The sequence below is a fragment of the Apis laboriosa genome, unplaced genomic scaffold, assembly GCF_014066325.1.
Source record: "Apis laboriosa isolate Shangri-la unplaced genomic scaffold, ASM1406632v1 scaffold295_cov154, whole genome shotgun sequence".
Lineage (NCBI taxonomy): Eukaryota > Metazoa > Arthropoda > Insecta > Hymenoptera > Apidae > Apis > Apis laboriosa.
In genome coordinates, this window is record NW_025222709.1 from 72,745 (window position 1) to 89,645 (window position 16,901).

At 37.5% G+C, this 16,901-nt stretch overlaps 1 protein-coding gene across 1 annotated transcript in view; it reads left to right on the forward strand.

Annotated features, from left to right (window-relative positions):
- Positions 1-7,406: 7,406 nt before the first annotated feature.
- Positions 7,407-16,901, forward strand: part of LOC122714296 (protein O-mannosyl-transferase TMTC3-like) — a gene marked incomplete at its 3' end in the record, with an annotated part of 103,589 nt that continues 94,094 nt past the window's right edge. Inside the window, exon 1 of the mRNA XM_043935517.1 lies at positions 7,407-7,946. Within this exon, the coding sequence (XP_043791452.1) occupies positions 7,633-7,946 (314 nt within the window). The remainder of the gene's footprint in view (positions 7,947-16,901) is intronic.

The following is a 16,901-nucleotide window of genomic DNA, read 5'->3' on the forward strand; positions in this document are numbered from 1 at the left end:
TCGATTCGTGATTAAACTCATGATGAGCCCTCCTCGATCGAATAATTCCTCGGACAAAGATCGTTTTGTAACGCGATTCCCTTTCGACGAGTGTTCGAGATAGAGAACATTCCCAAGCGCAATTATTCCCCCAAGAGGGAGATAATTCGACGAATTCGCGTAAGGCCATTCTTAATCCGGCTTATCCGGCCGTACCTTTGTCGCCGGCCCCAGAAACTTTCCAAAGGGGCCGACCCTTATCACGCTTTTCATCCCTTCTTCGTGACCCCCTCTCCTCTCGTTGGCAAATCTTCCCTGGGTGTTAAGCCGCTGATCAAAGATTAAGACGGTTACGGCCGTAACGGCAAGTCAATCACAAGAAACGTGGGAATTTATTAGGTCGAATTCCAGGGGGGAGGGGGATATCAATGTTTGGCCAGCTCTCAGCAACTTGGAATCACCTGCGTCAACTCAACCGTCTGCCCGTTGTTTAAGCCACTTCGCAAGCACTAACACTGTCGAGCAAAGCCTCGAAACGATCGAACCGGATCCCCTCTTGATTGTATCCGATGATTAGACTCGTCGATGACGACCATACGCGTGAGATTGTTGTTCACTCGTCGCTTTACGCTGCCGTTTTATGACTCGTTGGTTTATATTGTGGTGCAAAAGTGATGTCGTTGGGTGCCGGGTTGTCGATAGGGAGGCGTTAAATTTGCTCCTTAAAAGTTAGTATCCATAATTTTTGGGTGATAAATAGGATAGGATTTGTAAGAATTTGTAAATACATTTTTCTTCGAGAAAAATTTCTTTTTTAGAGTGTTGTTGTGAATCATATATATCGTATATTGAAGCTTTACGCGTGAAATAGTTAGATAAGATATTTATTTTGGTATTTGATGGAAGACACATTGATATCTTTATACGATTTATATTTTTGTGTCTAAATTTCCTTCTATATAAATATTATTATTATTTTAGAAGAGGATAATGAACAATCTAACTTATAATAATTGTAATTTTTCTCATCTAAGAAGCTATTTTGTTGTTAAAGTTCGTTGCTCAGGATCTTTGCTGACTCAAGAATGAGTATTTTCCGGAGTATTTTAGTGGATCGCACCTCCCTCAAGAAACTTTTCGCCATTAAACTTACATCTACGCCTTTCGCGTGTAATCCAATCTATTGAAGTTGTTGATCACCGCGGTCGAAGATTTAATACCTGTGTGTATAAAGTCCATTGTCACGTTTAATCAATTTTCTTCCTTAACTTTCATCCTACTTTTTCTAAAATATCTTCCTCCAAGGCTCGTAATTGTTTACTTCAATTTGAGATTTAATATGAAGTACCATCAAGAAAATTTTATTCGAGAAGCAACGAATACATTTTACTTTAATGACCAAACTAATATATATATATATATTTTAAAAAATACTTCATAATCATCATCAAGTACATTAATTAATCAAAATAAACCTACTCTCGATCTACGTAATCGACGTAATTCTTCAATCAAACGAAAACACAAAAGGAACAAATCCAAAAAACCTCGGAGAATGTTCCCTCTTCAGTGATTCGAAGAATTAACCGAACCACGGACAATTTCAATAATCCCACCGACAAACGGACCATAAGAGCAGTCCAACAATGGATATCATTCGACGATGGCGGTGGGTTGATGTAAAAGGACGCCGCATGTTCGGCAGGGTTTCCGATTACGTCGGTTGTAGATCGGTAGAAATTCAGCCCGGAATTGCAGGTTCGCGAACATCTACGCCTTTCTCTCGTAAGCCGGCGATATTCCGCCTCCCGATGACTGGCAAGGAAGCAAGAGATTGAGGATGGATAAAGAGGGACCGTAGGATGGCAGGAAGGCGAATTTTCCCAGGATATCGCGAACACGAGTTTCGGTGTCGGACTTCGTCAAAGCGTTCTCGCGCGACATTACCGGAAATTGCGGACACTACCTTTCCCGAGTCGCTTGGGTAGTTCAGTTGCGCCACGAAATGCACGAGTTTTGCGGTGAATTCGACAGTTTGTATACATAGAGCGGTGAAACGTCCGTGGATGTGGACCCCGGTCCGTGCACGCGCATCGTGGCGCCCCACCAACTCGTACAAATGGCGCAAGAATAGCGCGGACCACGGTGTGTGTACATTGTGTCTGCCTCGCGACTACATTAATTAAATGTACGTTCTCTCTCGTGTTTCTAACCGGCCGAATGTTCTCTCCACCTTTGATTGTCCATAAAGTTTCCATTGCGGCGGGCCAAGCTGCCTCCAAAGCCGGAGGATCTCGTACCGTTGTCCGTTATTTCGATGTTTTGATGAATTCTCATTGTTGAATGCTGTGATCTTTCGCAGAATCGTACGCGTAACTTGATAGAGAATACAGTATTTGGTGATATCTGTTTTAATTAAGTTAGACGCTTGCTCCTTTCTTTACAGTTCGTTCATTATAAATATAATATAATATTGCTCTTGACTGATAATGGAAATAAATTATTTGTCTCTGGTTATTATGATTGGAATATAAAATAATCGAAGAATGATCGATCTAGGTTTTTTTATCTTATTTAAAATCGAAAGTTAATTAATATGCAGCGAAATTTTCATGTAAATATATTTTACATCGCATTGATTGTAATATTTCAAAATTTTCCCCCCTATAATTTATTTAAAAAAATCATCAAAATTCACGGGTTATCGACAAATATAAAATCCAGATATATAATTTACATATTATAATATATTGTTTTTACTATATTTTAATTCTTAATAAAAATCCACAGTCTAATAATCAATATTTTTGAAGAATTATATACATATGTATATAAAATATCGATAAATTTTATTAGATATAATTCTAAATTAAAAATTAAATCTTATTTCGTTCCATAATTATTCGAATTGACGAAGAGTTAACAAATAAGTAGCATTATCTTCTTCGAATACGGAGAATTCCAATTTTCGTTTCAAATTTTCAAAAATCCATGTCACCAGTTCGTCAAAACGGATCATCATCATCTCCATCGCGACAGAATGAAATCCGGAACGTTGCATTAATTTCCCCGATTTTTCATGACGGAAATCGCACGGTTATTTAGTTACATGCACGTCGCGTGTACGCAAGATTAAAAGATTGACCGTCGACGCGAGCAATATCGTCGCGGATCGGCGCCAATGTTTGCCTCGGCAAATCGTTGTGATGATAAAACGTTGTACATTCGACAGGCCGAAATTCCATGATCGATCGAAGCTTATTTTTCTGCGGCGTCGAACGACGTGCGGCGTCGAAAAACCGGTATATCGATCCACTTTGCGCCTCTTTTCTTCCCCCACAACCCTTCCCATGTTCTTCCTTTACAACCTGACCAACCTGGTATCGTTTTTACGATGTCGTCCGTGTGGTAACGATTGCAGCTGTCCAACGTTTATCGTTAATTCGACTTTTTAAGCGTATTTGAACGCTGTTCAAATGGTTTCCGCGAACGAATCCGATCAATAGGGAAAGAATGTCGTGGAAACGAATGAAACGTGTTCTCGATTGTAACACTTTGCTGTGCAGCTTTATCGCATCATCGTTCTCATAACGAGAACTTGAATCCTCATTTATCTTTACTGATTCGAGTATCATCGATTCTGCTTTTCCGTTTAATCCTCGATGCTCGTTTAAGAAGAAGAACTCGATTATCTATCTTTCTAATCTTTTTATCCGGTTAAATTTTGATTTTCACGAATATATCTTTAAGTTGAAAGAAGAATATCACATGAGGTATTAATTAAATCAAAGTTAAGTAAGCTAGTAAAAGATTGTTTAATATTATTTAGTTGTATAGGTATAATGTTTATTTAAGTTTTGTGTGATGTTTATATTTATATTTTTGTTTTATTCCTTTTTATACGGGAAAGGAACAATAAATAGTTTAAATTGAAAGATTAAAACAAGTTATTGGACTGTATAGATATAATTGATAATATTATAAACTTAATTTTAAGTAGAAATTTAAAAATACGAAACGAGTGAGAGTAAAACGAGAGAAACGGAGATTTCAGAGTCGTAATTAAGGTAAATTGTGCGTCAGATTACCAAGGAAAAAGAGCAATGATGTTATATGTAGATATACTATATTCAGAAAAATGAAGGAATATTTAAAATGTACGATTAAAGAAAAACAAGTGAGAAAAATGAAATGTATCTCGTTAAAATTTAAAAAAAAATATTACTATTGTGTAACGATTAAAATGATCATTGTTCCGACAGAATTTTTTTATGAATCTAATTAAGATATACAAAATACTTATCTATTTTTTAGAGATAAATTTTTTAAAATTTCTTTTTTATACGAAATAATATAAAATTCGATTATAAATATTGAAAATCATATACAAGCTTGCACAAATATCATTATATATTCTAACAATGTTATGTTTTCATACGATTTATAGATGAAATATGTCACGACAAAAAAAAATTTATATGTATAAATATTTATTTAAAATTTTTACAACAAGAGAATATATTTGTGCAACTTTGTGTTGTTATTTTTTTTTTGTGTAACAAAAGTTGGATTCTAACCTCAAACGTAAATTAAATTACATTTCATTATTTCATACTATTTCATACTACAAAATATTATTATTTATTATTTCGTATAAAAGTTTACAAAGTGAGAAATTTAATATTCATTAATTCATATTTGCTGTGGTAGAATCGACTAGTTGAAAAAAAAAAAAAAGAATTCCGAACGATTTAAACATTCTTGAGCATTATGGTTAATCACTGCACTCCACACTGGATGAATTTTTCATCATTATTATTATCATCCAAGCATTATTACATCATTACCTATTAAATTATATTACCTATTAACTTTATTTTCTTATTATATCCATTACATTAATACTAATCATTTATGAAAAATTTCAATATACAAAAATCTACAAGACGTGCATTCTTTACGAATCAATAAAACAAGTCTCTATAAAATTTAATCTATTTAACTCGTTCCATCGATTACTTGCAATAATAACGTGCATAATAACCACGAGAAGAATATAAATCTTAATCCTCCTTCCATTCTTCCTTTCCAAAACTTAACCAATTCCTCTTAACAAACCCTAAATCTATACACAAGAAGAAAAGAAAGAGAGGCTCGTCCATTATTGGCGTCACTCCACGGTGGCTCTTCAATCGTACTCGATTTCAAAGTGAGATTTGGGGGAAAAGACGCGAGTAAACAAACACGAGGGCCGCGACGCGAAAGCGAGCACGCGACGAGGGCAACGAAAGCTGGCCGAGAAAAGGGAGAAAGGGAGAGAGACAGCTTCGAAGGCAAGAGGGAAAAGGCCCCGGGGTGGCTGTTGCGCGGGCGCGGCTTTGCGGGTCAGAGTGCGCCGGGTATATAACCGGGCGGATGCCGTCGTTCTTTAGTCTTGCGCTTATCGTCGTCGCGACGACCCGCTCGAATTCGACAAAGAAGGGGGTTGATCGCGCTCGCGGCGATCGCTCCTGTTCCACCAGGCAGGCGTTCGATGGCGCGGAGTGCGTTTCCCGTTACGCGCGTATCCCGTTCGTGATGTGCAGTTCTCGATCCCCGACATCGATCGAGATCTACCCCGATCGCCACCCGCGAGAAACAAACGATCCAAGGGGCCAAGAACGACGAAATTTTCTAGGTCGTTTGTACTTGGTCTCCCGTATGCTCGCAACGTATGAGCGCGCGTTTCCATTCGCCTGCCGTTTCGCCCGCCCTTCGTCAAATGCTTCAACCTGTTGTAACTGTGCCTCGTCGTAAACGCGTCCCAACGCTGCTTCCCCGGACGAGAACGTGTAAACAGTCTGTGCGGGACACGAGGGTGGAAAAGTGGGTTGAAGAGGGGGAAGGGGAGAGGTGGACGATTCGTATCCCCCGTCAACTGGCACTCGCGCGTTAGGGTGGTGGAGAGGCGTGAATCTCGAGTGGTATCGCGGAAGGATCCGTTCCAACCTTGGGGGGTGTATCGTGTGGGGACAGTGCGAGGAATCGAAGTGTAAAGGGGGGTGGGATTCGACGACCCGCGGCGGAGAAATTTCGCGGTGGGGGGGAAACAGGTAGGATGTGAAGGTGAGAGGAGGAGGAGGAGGAGGAGGAGGAATCGAGAGGCGTGAAGGGTGAAAAAAAGAAAAAAAAGAAAGAAAGAAAGAGAGAAGAGGTGGAAACGAAGGGTGGAAGGAAAAGGGGCGTCACTGCGGGGGATTCGGGAACTGAATGCGCCTCCGGCCAGATACTACCGCTTGTATGGATCTATATGCATAGGAAAGTCGTGGCAATAGAAGTGTCCCCGGCCACGATGCCGCGTATCTGGGTCATACACCCGTTTTCTCGCGCGTGTGTGCACGTCTCCGCCTTTTACCGATGTCGCCGCTGGTTCTCCTTTGATCTTACGACGACACGTTCGGAAAGAGAATAGGAACCGTCGATTGGCCGTGAGAACGGCTTCTGGAACGAGAGGGGAGAAATTAAAGGAAAAATCGTATCGTTCGTTCGATCGTCGACACGAGATGTGGATACCTCTTGTTGGTGTTGTATTTGCGATTCGTTAAGTGGAGTGCGTGTAACGAGTCACGTGTAACGAAACTACCAAGAAGATCTAAGTGATTTTCATTTTTTTCGTACAAGGATCGAATCTTTATTGAACGAAGTGATACGAAGTGAAACATCGTGAAAAGGAATCCTGGATGTCAGTGTATCCCTCGATGGGAATTATAAACGCAAAACACGTTCAGTGAGAACATTTCGTTTCCTTCGAGTCTTTTTTTCCTTTTCTTTTTCCCCGATTCGCGCGCGAGTTCGTTGTTCGCCGTCTTTGTTTCGCGGGAATGATGGTGGTATCGCGGCAGTTTCGTGGAAAAGCTCGATAATCGTCGGTTCGACGCGGTCCAATTCGATATCCGCGACGGTAACGAGCTGTTAGAACGCATGGTGAGCGAGGGAGGAGGGGTTGAAAGGTGGAAGAACCGCTCTCCCGCGGGGACAATCTGAACCGAACGAGCGCCATGCGAGAACTATTATCCGTGGAAGAGCAATCAAGTCTCTCGCGAAACCGTCTCTCTTTAGAGCGGACACGTTGGACGTGGCCGGCCGGTAAATAATGAACCTCCGCAGTCATTTATCAAGCTCGCCACGAATGCTCAAAGTGGCGTGGAAGTTCGTGGAAGAGTGAGAGCGCGACCCACCTTCGAGTAACCGACCTTCGAATTCTTCTTCTTCTCCCTTTCGTCTCGTTCGATGAAGATCGTTTAAAGGGAACGTTCACCCAAATTCCGCCAAATTCGTTGCTGTAAACGGAGTGGAACGGAACGGCTGCGAGGGAATATATTTGCTTTCGCTCGATTCTCTCACGGGAGGAGGAGGGGAAAAGGAAAAAAGGAAAAAAGAAAAAGGAGAATAAGGTCGGTCGATGTCGTCGCCGTTGTCGTCGCCATCGCGTTGTCTGAGATGCGATCATCGATCGAATCGCGCCACGGTGTACAGCGGCCACGCTCGACGAGGATTTATCGGCGCGGCAGATAGCGACGTATGAGAGGAGAGCGGCTCGATGAGAAGTGCGGTCTTCGTTCCCGACGATCGCGGAGGAACGTTTGACCCGCCGGTTTTCCACTGTGAATCGTCATGAGACGGCGTAATAATGGTTGCTGCTGCCAGAGCAGCAGAAGGATCGGTCGTGGCGGATGCAACGACACGGAGGGGAGCGAACCGCCCGTATGGTGTATTTACGCGACGGTCGCTTTGGTCGCTGTCGCTTGTTACTTGAACGCGTTAGGTGGTGATTTCGTGCACGACGATATACCCGCGGTGGTGAGGAACAAGGACGTGCTCGCTCAAACCCCTTTGACCACCCTCCTGAAGAACGATTTTTGGGGCACGCCTATGCGCGACGTTAACAGCCATAAGAGCTACAGACCGTTCACGACGTTAACGTTTCGGTGAGTGACGCCGTTTTCTCCTTCCTTTCCTTGGGCTCCGGAGACACAACTCGGTTATTTGGCTTCCACGTTGTTGGTTAAAGATTTTGAATCGTTTGGATTGTACTTATAATCAGTGCATTTATATAAAAATGAACGTGGAAGTTTTTGGTTGGTATTTTTGATAAAAGATCTTTTTTGATAATAATAAGAGAATATAATTCTATGAGAATTATTTATTTCCTTGTGCTCGAGAGACACAACTTGGTTCTTTGGCTTCTACGTTGTTGGTTAAAAATTTAGAATAATTTGAATTATACTTATAATCAGTGCATTTATATAAAAATGAACGTGGAAGTTTTTGGTTGGTATCTTTGATAGAAGATCTTTTTTGATAATAATGCAAGTAATCGTTTGGATTATACTTATAATCAGTGCATTATATAAAAATGAACGTGGAAGTTTTTGGTTGGTATCTTTGATAGAAGATCTTTTTTGATAATAATGAGAGAATATAATTCTATGAGAATTATTTATTTCCTTGTGCTCGGGAGACACAACTTGGTTCTTTGGCTTCCACGTTGTTGGTTAAAGATTTTGAATCGTTTGGATTGTACTTATAATCAGTGCATTTATATAAAAATGAACGTGGAAGTTTTTGGTTGGTATCTTTGATAGAAGATCTTTTTTGATAATAATGCGAGTAATCGTTTGGATTATACTTATAATCAGTGCATTTATATAAAAATAAACGTGGAAGTTTTTGGTTGGTATCTTTGATAGAAGATCTTTTTTGATAATAATGAGAGAATATAATTCTATGAGAATTATTTATTTCCTTGTGCTCGAGAGACACAACTCGATTCTTTGGCTTCCACGTTGTTGGTTAAAGATTTTGAATCGTTTGGATTATACTTATAATCAGTGCATTTATATAAAAATGAACGTGGAAGTTTTTGGTTGGTATCATTGATAGAAGATCTTTTTTGATAATAATGCGAGTGTATACTTCTGAGAATTATTTAATTGTTTCTCTCTTATTAACTGCGATGGACATATAAGCATAGCGTATCTTTCAAAGTACTTGAAGGTACTTGAACTCGAATACGCGGATATCATTTTAAATCAACTCGAGTGTTCGTGTTTTGTGAAGAGAGATTACATATTCCTTATCTTTCGCAATTTTTATCACCGCAATAAATTACTTTTATATCTTATTTTCGAAATAAAAATTGCCGGTGAAATAAAGTTATTAAAAAGGAAAAAAAAAAACAAGGGAAAGTAAGTGCGAGATCGAAAGCTCGAGATCGATTAAAATCTCTGCAAGTGGTTCGCGAGCAGCATGGCAATCAACGATGGTATTATTAAAATGAATTCGCTACGCGCCGTTTCCACAATTAATAGACACTGGTTCATGAATAAACCTACGAACTACAAAATAAGCCGTTGTAAGTCGTTCCGTTGGCTTATCGCGAATGGAATAATTGCATGTTGAAAATTTTTATTGTTCGTCAGCCAGATTCGATTATTAAGATTGTTTACACTTTTTAAAAAGTTCAGTCGAGAACAACGATGTTACAACGATGGTTGTTTTAATATTTGAGAGATCTTTGCTTAATTAATAATAAATAGTGATTTCAATCACTATAGCTGTAACAGCAATATTGATATGTGATGAGTCACAAAGCTTGAAAATTTTATTTGTAGACGTGCCTGTACAATTAATGTGAAATTTATAAAAGTTTGTAGAGTGTTGATGAGGAAACGTGTATTGGATCGTTGCAAAGTATTTCGTTATATTTATGGATAACAGTTCACGAAATTTTTAATGATAAAAATCGTCTATAATGATCGTATTTAATTTATAATGAAAAAAAGAACAATTAAGGAAACATTTTGTATAATCAAATTTTTACTGTTTGACGTAGATCATTCAGTCAAATTTTAGAAAATAATTTAATTCGATATGTTATCATTTGAGGAAACTTTCACTATTAATATTTTCCGTATATAATTCTTGGTTCTAACGACCAGAATACAACCCACTTTCCAACTTAACTTTTCCACCTTCGTACGAGTTAAATATCGAACACGTCTCGTGCCAACGAAGAACTTTTATATCCAAAAGTCATTACACAAGAAATGTTTTAAAATTTTTCAACTAACATTACCATTTTTCCAATAATAATAAAATTCCCCTCGTTGGAACTACAAAACCATGAAAAATATAACCGTCATTCGATTTCTTAACACTCTTAATTTACTCAAAAAAAAAAAAAAAAAAAAAAAAAAAGAAAAAGAAAAGGAAAGAAAAACAAACCCAAAATCTTTCATCGAACGTTCCATCGTACCAAGCTATTACGCCACGCAACCGCGGTAATTACCCTGCAAGACACACCATCCTCGATACACGCGACATCTACAATTTCTCGGCCAATTCGGGTGTACGTAACATCGATTCACCGGTTACGAATGGCGAACGGAAAATTGTGGATGCTTATCCGGTGTAGCACGGCAAGCGCCGTATGGCCGCCGTATAGCACGCCCTCGACGATGGCCACGGGGATGGGTGACAAGAACCTGACCACGAGAAGCTGGTGGAACACAACACGGCGCGTTGTTACACTGCATCCTGTAAACGCGACCAGACCGCCCGCTTTCCGTCTAGCGCCGATTTGATGCATGGATACCAGTTTGCCACACTCCGCGCGCAATACTGCATATTGGCTGGTATTGGGCGATCCATCATACCGCAAGACACCGGCACATCGCTCATTCGCCTTAACGCTCCAGATGCTGTTGCCAACTTCGACGCGGAGAGACGGGTCGGCTCGTATATTCCGAGGGAGGGGTCGACGGAGGGTGGATTGCGTTTATAGAGGGGTGGGATGGGGTGCGAGCTTTCGTGTTTCGCGCGTTCTAAAAGGTGGAACGCATCCATAATTCTGGAGGGTATTAAGAGAGGACGAGATAACGATGGGTTACGTTTCGCCTTAAGATTGCGGTATATATTAAGGATCGGTCGATGCGTCATTTTAGTTGGTAGTTAAGTGTTTCTCATCTCCAAGATGCAATAACACGCGCAACGAAATTATTCTCCAAAGATTTTGTGCATCTATCTATAATCCATCGTTCTTCAAAATTCTTCTTTTTTATTTTTAAGGTATCGATTTTGCTTCGTGCTATTTTTGCTGGTTCAGATGCGTTGGAAATCGTAAAGGTAGCAGGAAAGTTATTTCGTTTTGTAATGCACGATGGGTTTTAGTTGCCAGTTTCAGAGGAAATGGATTTCACGTTCACGTTTTTTTTTTTTTTTATACATGCAAAAATCGGGGCTGGTGTGAATGGTTGATATTTTGGTTTGAGTAGAATTTTAAAAAAAATAGTTACTATTTTTCTTTTCTGGTTTACAGAGTTACGTGATACGATAGAGAAATCTTACTATCTAAATGTTTAAAATACTTAAGCTGGCTTCGCTCGAGCTGATTACAAAGTGAAACTTTGAACATATAATTTCATTATCATCTCGAGATTTATTATGCAAAATACTTTCCAGAGCTTCGCTGTTACCAATCGGACTGTCGATGGATCTTTCATATCTCGAAAGCTTATTGACACGCGAACTGAAACGGGCATCGAAAGAATATCCAGTAGTTGGAAAAAGAGCGCGGCCATATATTTATAATTATTCTTTTTGTTCGTGTTGTCGCAAAGCCAGGTGCCGATTACTCCCTTTCGGTGCTTTACCTACGAATTATACACGGGTCAAAGATTCCAAACAATTCAGTTCCTTCGCGCGCGCGAACACGTACACGTTTCGTTCGGTGTCTTTTCTTTCCAACTCTCCCCCTCCACTATTTCGATTTCTTTATTGTCCAGGAAACTTTGACGACGCTTGGAATATATATATATATATATATATATATATATATATTTCGCTTTTCACAGTGCCCCGAGTTCCGCAGGAATGAAAACGTACCGGCGATCCGGAAAATTCAGAGCGGTTGACCTGTACGCTCGCAATTCCCTCTCTCAAGTTTCTCGGGGATTTTCGAACGTTTCTCGCTTGAAGCGGCCATCAACTTGGCCACGCGCAATCCTCGACCGTGTGTTTGCACGATTACACTTTCCCTTCGAAGCGCACTCTTTGCAAATTTCTGGCCAGCGATTACGGGAATGTAATCGAAACTCAAGTTGAAATATCGGGATCGATCCTTCCATGCGTGAAAAACGAATTATTTCGAGTTTGTTACGAGTAGTTGAATTGATATTTTTTTTATTACGCGAAATTTTTATACGAGTTTGAAATCGTTCTGATCATCGTTTCTGAGGCGAAATGAGATAATTGAATAAATTTATGTATGATGTGTAGATGTTGAAAATTTAGTTTAGGAAGAAAGTAAAGTCAAATTTATCATTTATGAAGAGTAATTGGTGGAAAATAATTGAGATGATCGTTTCAAAAGAATCTTAAATTTCTACAATTTAATGGATAAAATTGATAAGCATACTGATTGATCCTAATAATCTTGTAATATTGTCTATGTTAAACGTCAGAACTTGAAGAATAGCTTTCATTTTGTCTTTATTATAGTAGCATACGCAGCGTACAGAGATGCAAAAAGAAAGAGGAAATTGTAGCCTTATGAAATATCGACTTGAAATATCGTTTCAATTTTTGTTTCACCGTTATCTCATGTAATAGTTTAAACTTTATTTATCAAAATTACACATATACATTACACAGTGCGATATATCATTTTATAACATAACATGTCCGACCAAACAAGGGAGAATTTCTCGTGTGAAAACAAATTGAAAAACACGCAATAAAGCGTTTTGTTCGTGGTTTCGTTTTTGGGAAAATAAATTTTAAAAAGTCGCCGAGAGAGCACTATAAACAAATATTCGATTAAAAAAGTATTAAAGATTTATTAGTATCTGGGGAAAAAATAGATATTACGATAAATTTATTGTATTTTGCAAAAAAAATGAAAAAGTATTCTCAAATTTATAAAGTATTAAACTTTACTTGATTCCAATGACTGTGAAAACTATTGATACAAATATATTTAAGAATAAAACTTTCAAATGTTGCTTTTAAATTATTTTTCATTAATGAACACGACATTGAAAAGTAAAAATAAAAATTACTGCTTGCTGAATCAAGAATCATTCACTCTTTCAGTGTTTGCTTATGAAAAAACAATTCTCGAAAATTTTTCTTTAAATCTATCTACATCTTTATAATTTAAGATTTGTTCTTCGAAAGTTCAAAATAAGGAATAATTCTTATTCGAAGAAATGTCCATCTGTGAAAATTACTGTCGAAAATTTTATTTTCAAATATATTCTTGTAGATGTTCAACAAAGGATTTCCAAATTGAAAATAAACATCGAACACGATTTAGTATAAGTCTTCGACAATGAAATTTAACAATGGAAGCACGACTGGTGCTCACATTTGCAAAGTTTCGAGCATACGTTGGATTATCATAAATAGAAATGAATGGGGAAATCATTAACACGAAATGTGATTTTTTATTTAATGACGATAAAACGAAGAATATTAGAAGAATAAGATCGTTGAACAGATCATTGATCTCCAAATAATTGATTTTATTGAAAATTTGATTTCATATTAATTTTTATTATCTTTATTATTATAAATATTTCGTATTTTTATTCGTCGATCTTTATTATTAAATATTTCATAAAGTATTCAATATCCATGGTATATAGATATTCAATACTTTATGAAATTCAATTCTTTATATTATCTTCAATGTTTCATCAAAATTTATATGCTTCTTTCGTTAAAATTATTACATACATAGATGAGAGATATTAAAATATCACATTGATAATATTATATAAGTTTCGTTTTTCTAATAAATTTTCTTATCTCGTATAAAAGTTAGAAATAAATCTAATGTTACTGTCAAATACTCAATTCCTTATAGATCTATTTCTCATAGATTGCAATCATTACTCTGAGCAAAATATAAGTTAAATTATGAGCATCGATAATATAGGAACGTTTCAAAGAATGCTGAAAGAAAAATGTTTCAATCTGTTTTGATTAATGTACTGTTATTTCAAGTAAATATCATCGGTATTGATTGAAATACGCAGAAATGACGGAAAAATATTGAAATTGATATTTTATTACCTAAAAGTGTAGAAATTATTTTGTTGTTTTCGAAATACTGCGCCGATTTAAAAAAAAAATCCAACAAATATAAAAAGGAGTAAGGGAAAATATAAATAGGAGATAATATACAAATTTTGCGAAAAAATCAGTTGGCAAAAAAAAAAAAAAAAAAAAAGGATTCAGATAAACATGATTTACCGTAACCCACAATATTTCATAACTAGAACCACCACGTAGGAGGATAGGAACGCGAAATATCATCAAGAAATGCAAATATTTCCGCAAAGAGCGAAGATCCATTAAGCTTCGCGAAATCTCGTTTTCTCTTTTGCTCTCGATTTAAACCGAGCGTCGTTGCATTTTAATATTTACACTCATCCGATGAAATATAAAACGAGAAGAAAAGAAGAGAAGAGAAAAGAAGAGAAGAGAAAAAGAAAGGGGACGAAAAAGATAAAAGAGGAGAGAAAAAAAAGAAGAAGAAAAGAAGAAAAAAAAGAAAAACGAAAATAGGTTTTGATTTCCTCTCTCTTTCCCTCTCGTTTTCTTTCTCATTCGATTTCAACGCGCACTCTGAATTTTTTTCTCCACTAGAATCCGCGGACGCGTTCTTCTTCTTCTTTTTTTTTTTTTTTTTTTTTACACCGTTCGTTCCCTTCCATTTATTTGAGCGCGCCGCTTTTTGTGCTCGCACAATGACGATCAATATAATCACATTTGCCGTAAGTAGGAACTTATATCGTTCCCCGGGAGAGATTCTCCTTTGTTCCATCATACGTCGAGAAGGAAAGGGAGGAAAAGCCAGTTACGCGCGTGTCGAAATAAAAATTGTCGGCGCAGCGTGTTTTATTCCCGCGAAACTAGCGCCACAAAGCGTTTACTCGTTGCGCGCGGGCGCGCACGCTTTTGTGCCGGTTTTTATCCGCTTCTTGACGTGGAGACAGTTTTCATTGAGAGACCACGCGACGAATTATCGCAGGTTTCCGCTCTTAATGGATGGATGATTGCTTTTTAAGAGTTCTTGCTTTGATTGCTGGATGTAAAGAGTCCGTGAATTGTTCTTTGCATGTACCTCGACTAGCGATGATTGTGTTAAAGCTAGAGTGGAAAATAAATAATAGATTATCTTCGTTTTGATATAATTAAAATCTTGTGATTTTCTCTGAATGAAAGATTTTAGTATTTTTAAATATTCTCTTTAAAAATGTTTGATCGTAAATTTTCGATATGAATTATTTAAGGGAGTATGATCTGAGATAGTTAAATTTATAATACAGAATTCTATTTAATTCGTAAGTGGACAGCATCGAAACTCCGATTAAAAAGCCGCAATGCAGGAGTCGATAAATATCTATACGCATTGCTGATTATTCCTATTCTCACACTTTCGATCTCACGTGACAGAGATTGCCAGCAATAAGAACACCTTTCTAATTATCGAGTGTATCAAAATAACACAGATCAAAGAATCGTGTCAAAAATCGTAATTAATCAATAAATAAAATAAAATAACAAATAAATAAAATATAATGAATAAAATAATAAAATTAAAATTGTCAAAATTATACTAGAAGAAGAATTAATTTAACATCGATGTAATTTAATTTAAGAAAATATTTAAATATCATTCCTATTAGGATAACAAGTATCATTAACTGAATTAATTTTATCCCTTTTTTTAATACCAATTTTGATTATCATTCAATTATTATTATTTATTATATTTATCCAAAGACAATCTGTTACTTAAAGAATCTCACTTGCCCATCTTTCCACGATTTTCGTTTCACTTTTCGTTACGCTTTCTGAAATTCTATGAACGATATATAATTAAACGGTTAACGGACAAGAATAGCAGTCGTTGAATTTTCGAAATAGCCACGCAAAAACGCCTCTCTGCCCGACGATGCACACTGGAACGGCTTCATCTCGTTATCACCAGCCGAGACCGAAGCAAACAGAGGAGTAACGAGGCGAGCTTCGCAGTTGCGGTTCGCTATCCAACACATACACGAATCCTTCTGCTCGATCTCTCGTGTGGAGGGGGTGGAGGGTGGATGCCTCTCGTACACGAGAAAGCATAACATCGAGGGTGGAAAGAGCGGAAGCTCGCGCAACGTCACCAAAAAAAAAAAAAAAAAGCTCGAACATCGAACGAACTCCGGTAGAAGATCACTTTTATCGATCCCTTTTCACCTGAAGAGCACGTAAGCTTTGGAAGATAACGCGGGCTTCGTTTGCCAGGCAGTCACGACGCAGTCAATCGCCAAAAGAGATAAGACACACGATGGAACTGGTCGGGGAGAGTGGGTGACTTCCGTTGAAAGGAATTTGCAAGTTAGTCGGGTTATATGCTTCTTCAACTTCCGTCATGCGGCAAACGAGTTTGTTCGTGGAAGACGGTTGTGAGAAATTGGCAAGGATACAGTGTGGAACGAATTTGGTGCAAAGATTGATTTTCTTTTTTTTTTTTTTTGTTTTATAAAAGAAAAGAACGGATATTTCTTGGAATTCATTCGTTAATAATTAGAATATTTTTAGAAGATGCGAGAAATTGTGCAGATCTTATTTAAATTATTCTTTTTAGATAGGATTTCAAGAAGTGCTCTTCTAGTGAGAAGCATTATTTGTATTTCTTGAATTGCGTTCACTTGGTTCAAAAATTCACAAAATTGAAATGATCGTTAAATAAATTAATCTTTAATCTTTCCAAACTGATATCGATTCTTTTGATGTCAACAATCTTTTAATCTTTTGATGTTAGCAAATCAAGATTGGTATCGATGATTTTTCAATATTGCACTTTGCATGAAATCGACGTT